At 63.7% G+C, this 6,309-nt stretch overlaps 1 protein-coding gene across 1 annotated transcript in view; it reads right to left on the reverse strand.

Moving 5' to 3' along the window:
* Window positions 1-6: 6 nt before the first annotated feature.
* The window catches only part of MOB2 (MOB kinase activator 2), a 13,297-nt gene continuing 6,994 nt past the window's right edge, over window positions 7-6,309 (reverse strand). The window contains exons 5-6 of the mRNA XM_025046276.1: window positions 860-984; window positions 7-329 (exon numbers count right to left, since the gene is read on the reverse strand). Of these exons, the coding sequence (XP_024902044.1) occupies window positions 37-329; window positions 860-984 (418 nt within the window). The 3' untranslated portion in view covers window positions 7-36. The remainder of the gene's footprint in view (window positions 330-859; window positions 985-6,309) is intronic.

Below are 6,309 nucleotides of genomic sequence, written 5' to 3' on the forward strand. Positions count from 1 at the left end.
ATCTCCGCACACGTGCACGCCTGCCGGCCGCGCGGCTCACCTCTCCTTCACGTGGTTCTGGGCCCCCGGGCCCCCTCCGCCCCCGCCGCGGGCCCCGCCGGCACACAGCGCCTCCGTGAGGTCGTCCATGACGGCGGTCTCTTTGGGGTCCAGCAGGCTGAACTCCCTGGCGAAGAGGATGAAGTGGACGTAGAGCGTGTTCAAGTGTCCGTGCAGCTCGAGCGCCAGGGTCTCGCGGAAGTGTGACGAGTAGATGTGCGCCAGCACGTGGAACAGGTACCTGCAGATCTTCTTCACCAGGGACTCGAAGGAGCTGGGGAACTCTCGGCCTGCGGGGACAAGGCCGGGCGTCACCCTGCCCTGGGCGCCCGCCGTGTGGGGTTCCCGCCACCAGGCCCCGCTTTCTGCAGAGCCTACCGGCCACCCCCGCCCTGCAGCCCCCTGCAGAAACTCAAGTGACGTGTCACCAGGGCACAGAGGGTGGGCGCTCTCCAAGCAGTGCTGGCCACCGTTGTCCTGGGGCCTGAGACCCCACCCCACGCCGCCCAAACCTGGACGTGGCCCATGGCCACACACGCCTCCCTGGTGGGTGCCGGAGGGCGCTCTGCGTGGCCTTGGCCACAGAGGAGGCACACGGGCACCCCTGCCCCCGCCAGGCCCTGTCCAGGCTGCCACACAGCCATGGGGACCGCTCGTCAGCCCGCAGGTCCCAGAGCCGGGGTGGGGGTGGGGGGTTGTTGGCCAAGGCCGGGGGGACCTCTGCCAGAAGGCATCGGCCTTGCTCTGCAGCCCAGGTCACGGGGTTGCCCACTCCTCCTCAGCTGCGGCCACGGAGGGGACATTGCCGGGAGACACATACCGTATTTAGTAGGGAACACGTCCTCGTCAGTCACCAGCTTCTGCACGGAGCTCATGACAAAGTCGACGTACTGGGGGGCTGTGCACTTGACCTTCTTACCCCTCTCGTCATACCAGTAGTACTGTCTGTGGGGACAAAGGCCAGTCCCAGCGTCAGCCCCAGCCACACGGGCTCCCTGGCCCTGGGGGTGCGGGGCCTGCTGCAGTCAGGAGGTGGCACTGCAGGGGTGGCCACCAGTGGCAGAGGTGTGGCAGGTACCCAGGCTTCTGTTCCAGGGCCCCTGGGGAAAGAACTGTGGCGACCAGTAGCTGCGTGTGACAAGGGGTCCACGTGCACCGACTGCAGCAGCGTCCGGGGAGGAAGATGTGTGTGTGCACCTGCACAGCCAGTGGGCAGCTGCACATCCTGCCATGTGGCTTCACACTCTCGCCTCCACAGAAACGTGTTCTGTCACATAGAAGGCACTGCGGGGGCGGGGGGTCCCTCACGGCTGCGCCCAGCCCTCCCGCCGCCTGGGGAGGGACAGCCACGTCCTGTCAGCCAGGCTTCCGTCCCTGGTAGCAGCCCTGCCCCCGCCTGGAGAAGCCAGATCCTCTCCAGGAGCCCGGTGGGACAAGTGGCCTTGGGAGACAGGGACCTGGGGACCCAACCCTCAGGTGACAGTGGGCTAGAACATTTGGGAACGTGGACGCCCTAGGTGGCCCTCTCGCAGTTTCGGTCCAGCCGTGAAACCAAGCGAGTCTTCTAGCTCACACAGACGCGAGCCACCCTCCAGCCTCACGCCCTCCACCCCAGGGGACGCACACAGACTGGTGGGCGCACACCGCGCCGCCACCACCACCCCTGCCCGTGTCCCCAGCAGGCCGCCCTGCTGCTGCGGGACAGCTCACCAGGGGCTGGACCGGGCGCCTGTCTGCTCACCGATGTGGCCCACACAGACATGGCGCTGCACCTGTGAGTGACCGAGCACCCGCTTCTGCGGCCTGGACCCCAATGCCATCGACCCTTCCCCCAGCCAGATGCCAGACAGCCTTCGGCACTGGGCTTCCCACAGACCCCTCCCGCTGCCTGACGTCCCCCCGCCCCCACGTGGGTGACTCGACTTGGTTTGAGAACCGGCTTAGATGACAAATGCTCCCACCTCGACACCCCACCCTGCCCAGGCTGAGACCCTAGGTTGGTTCCAAGTAAGCTGCCCTGAATTCCTGAGCTCACCGAGCACCCCTGGGTGACAGCCGCTAGGACTCACCCACTCCTGCTACCCTGCCAGGCCTGTCGTCGGGACAGCAGGGCTCCCCATTTCTCACAGCCAGCCGGACCCCAGCCAAGTGACCCGGGAACAACTCTGCCACCCGCGACGTGCCAGCACCCGCCTCTAGCAGGAATCCAGTGCTCCCCTGCGCCCGGCGTCGACCGGCCCTGGGGCCAGGCCAGAGGACTAGGGAAGCACAGCCCAGTCCCAGGCAGGCCTCCACTCAGGACAAGGGGACACAGGCCTGACTGCCACTGGGGCCCGAGGACGCTCCCCCTGAGGGGCGGGGTGCTCCGCCACAGGTGCCAGAGTCTCAGGAAAGTAGGTGCAGCACAAACTGGGACACGCGTCTCCGTGACGCGAGGCCTGAGGGCAGCTCCTGAGGGACACTGGATGGTCTCATCCATTGGAAAGACTAACGCTGCCTTCGATGTTCCTCTCGTGGTCACCGTAACTCGCCGCACAGCGAAGCCGTGTGATCTGGGCGCGCGTGCACGTCAGCCCACGCCTAGGTCCACACGCACAAGCAGGCGTGGCTCGCACTGCCCCCCAGCCACAGCCTCCCACGCCGGTCCCTAGGGAAGGTGGCACGCTGTCTGAGCGGGCTCTGCCCTCTGGCCAGGCGGTGCTGCGTGGATCCACAGTCCCTCCGTCCTGCCTGGGAGCACCGCCCTGTCCAGGTGCACGGGCTCGGGCGGCTGGGTCGTCCCAGTTCGGGGCAGTTGGGCCAGGCTGCTGCCATCACCGCGGCAGGCTTCTGTGGTGCACGGCCCTCGTTCGGGGGGTGCACGTCTGGGGTGGGCCCCGCACCCACGGCAGGTGAGCGCTTCGCTCGGTGAGCAGCCGCCAAGCGTCCCGCTGGCACTTGGGGGCCAGCGCACCCCCGCGGCATGCTCTCTGCCCGCTTCTCCCCGCGCCTGGGGTGAGCCTTCGGGCCACCTGCCTCCTCCCGTCCTCGTCCTCAGGGCTCTGTCCGAGGCCTCTGCCTGCCGGGCTGCGAGAGACCCTCCCACACGGCGCTCGTCCCTTCCAGGATGTGGACCGGCCTGCAGTTCGCCTCGTCCACCAACCCGTGTCTCCGGGCCAGGCCTGCCAGCCCACGGAGCCCAGTGCAGCGACTCTCCGCCCGCGGACGGCGCCTGTGTCACCACCAGGAGCCCTCCTCGCCACCTTCCACAGGTCTAGTGGTCTCCCCCGGTGCAGGACCCGCCCGGAGGTCACCATGGCACAGGCGCCAGCTCTAGGTCAAGACTTGCTTGTCTTGGCACACAGGTGACCTGTTTCTCTGACCACGGTAGCTGGAAGGATGACCCTCTCTCTGCCGAATCCCTGCTGCGTCTGTCGGCGCGCATGGGGCGCGTGCTTCGGGGCTGTGCCCGCTCTAGCCATCGCTGTGTCCCTTTGCCATCAGCATGCCGTCTTCGGCACGGTGACTTCGCAGCCAGCCTTACAACTGGGCGGTGGGACCCCTCCCACCGCACGGTGCCGTCCCAGAACCCTGGCGACGGCCCTCGCACGGGCACCGTAGACCCCGCCGGTCCGTGCCCGCGCGAACGCCGCGGGAGTGACTGAGACCGTCCTGAGTGAGCAGCCCATGTGGCTGTGCGCTCCGAGGTGGAGCCGCCGACCCACGAGCGCGTGGCCCTGGTGCTGCTCAGCCGGCCGTGGCTTCCGGCGTGCACAACCCGCACCGCCCAGCTCCGTGCCCGGCACCTCGCTGTTCCGTTTGCTCCTCCGGAAGGTGGCAGAGTCGTTCCCACGTGCAGCACTGCGGCGGGCTTTCGTGCGCTGATGGCCTTGCTAAGTTTAGTCAGTTTTTGCTAGAATCAATGGGTTCTCTATACGGATTGTCGTGTTTTATGTAAAAAGACACAATTCTACATCTTCTGTAATAATTTAGATGCCTTTTACTCCTTTTCCCTGCCTTCCCACAGTACCTGTCTTTGGTGAACTGTGACCGCTTGTGCTTTCCAAGAAATTGGTTTATTTCGAGCTGTCGAGTTTACGTACGTGGTATTTCGTATAGTGTTTCTTCATCGTCCTCGTTAGCACGTGCTGGGTCTAGGGTGGCTTCCACTTTCGTTCCTCATGCTGATGATCTGTTCCTCCTCTTACCTTTGTCGACTGTGCTAAAGATCTACTGACCGGACTGATCTTCTCAGGAACGAGCTTTGGGTTTCATCGATCCTCCCTATTGTTTTCAGAAACCAGTTTCAGTGATTCGTGCCGTTACTTTTCCTCTGCTTGAGTTGAGTTTGTTTTGTTCTGTTTCCAGGTGCCTAACACGGAAGCTCAGATTACTGCCCTGAGAGCTTTCTTCTAAAATAAGCATTTGATCCCGTAAAGTCCCCCATGTGTCACTTCAGCTGCATCCCACAAACCACTCATGCTGCGTCTTCATCTGTGCTCAGTCTAAAACCTTCTGATTTCCCTCGCGACTTCCTCTCGGGCCCACGGATTATCTAGAAGTGCGTCGTTTCCAAATGTTGGGGAACGTCCTAATACCTTTTCAGCATCGATTTCTAGTTCAAGCCCATCACGGCCCCACGACTCACTCTGTGTGACTCTGACTCTTCCAAGTCCATGAAAGGCGGCTTCGGGAGCCAGGCTGCAGTCCAGTGGGTGACGTGAAAGGACACCCATTTCGCTGCTGAGGGCGCAGTGTCCTCGGGTGTCCCCGACTCCGTCGGCGGGCGGTGGTGCTGAGTCTACATCCTCGCCGACTTTCTCTCTACTAGTTCCCCGTTTTCGACAGGGGCGTTCTGGAATCTTCAGCTACGGGATTTCTGTCTCCTCCGTTCGGTTCTGTCCGTCTGTTCTGCGTGAAGCTGTGCTGTTCTGTGCGTGCGCATTCGAGGTCGGCCCTTCTGTGAGCAGGCGCTCTTCCTCGTGCCTCGGAATCGCCCTCAGCACGAAGTCCGCTTCGCCCGGTGTTCGTTACAGCCACGTGGGCTTTGTTCTGATCAGTGTTTTGCTGGTACCTCGTCTTCATCCCTTACCTTTAACCCACGTGGCCGCGCTCACGGCTGGCAGCTTGACAGGTAAACCCCGCCTGTGCCCCCTGCTGACCGGCGCGTCTCCGCCAGCGCCGTGGGCTGCGGCTGCTGCTCCGTTCTGTTCGCCGCGGCTTGCGCACGACGTGTTCCCTTCGGTTTTCGTTATTCCCTCTTGTGCCTTCGTAAAGGGAAATGCATTTCTTAACGCACCTATTACGATCCGACCACACCACTTCCACATTTCGAGAGGCAGCTCAAAGGGTCCCACGACATGCCCTCAGCTCCCCTGCGGTGTCAGCGCACAATGCCGCGTCGACTGCAACGCACAAGGCCAATGCCCACGGGTCCCCGGGTGTCCCCCATCTGCACACACTGAAGCCGCCTTCTGCTCCCCCAGCAGACACGCTCTGGAGAACTCGAGGGGAGGGGAGCAGTGTGGCGCTTCCCGTGTCCGCTGCTCCCCCTGTGAGTCCCACGTCTCCTGGCTGCGACTCCCCGTCACAGTCCCTTTGGAGCGGGTCTGCCGGCTCCTGGTGGTTCTTCATCCGAGCCACAGCTCTACTTCGCCGGGTGCCGGGCTCTGCAGCGGCCACTGCCCCCTCCGGCCCCAAGGCCTGTCCCGGGAGCCACGCACGGCGCCCACACAGGCGCTGCCGCCAAGGTCGCCCCTCCTCAGTCTGCACGTGGACTCGATGGTCCTCGCGGAGTTCACGCGGCTTCTTGGACCTGTGGGCTCATCTCTGACCAACTTGGGAAGTGTGCAGACGTGATTCCTTCCAGTATGTTCTCAGCATGGCCTTTTCTCCTCCCCTTCAGAGACGCCGTTACCCACTGGTTTGTCCTGCAGACACTGGGGGGTGGAAACAGGCCTCGGCCCCACTTCCTGTGGACGTGCTGGTCCGGAGACAGCAAGAGGCTCCGTGGACCTCTGACAAACCTCCCTTCTCTGAAACAAAGCATGACCTTCAACGCTGTGACCTCGCAGGAGTCCCCGGGGGCATCACACGCACACCAGTTCATCACGACAGCTCCATGAAGGCGGTTACAGACCAGAACCGGCAGGGGGTTCAAGTTCCCCAGACCCACGAGTTGCACTCGGCAGAGTCGGGGTCACACGCAGGGCAGCCCTGCACCAAGTTCATGCCCTTTCAAGGAGCCTCCCCAGACACGCTGACCCCGCGGGCGTGCGGGAACAGAGCGGC

The sequence above is a fragment of the Pteropus alecto genome, unplaced genomic scaffold (assembly GCF_000325575.1).
Source record: "Pteropus alecto unplaced genomic scaffold, ASM32557v1 scaffold43, whole genome shotgun sequence".
Lineage (NCBI taxonomy): Eukaryota > Metazoa > Chordata > Mammalia > Chiroptera > Pteropodidae > Pteropus > Pteropus alecto.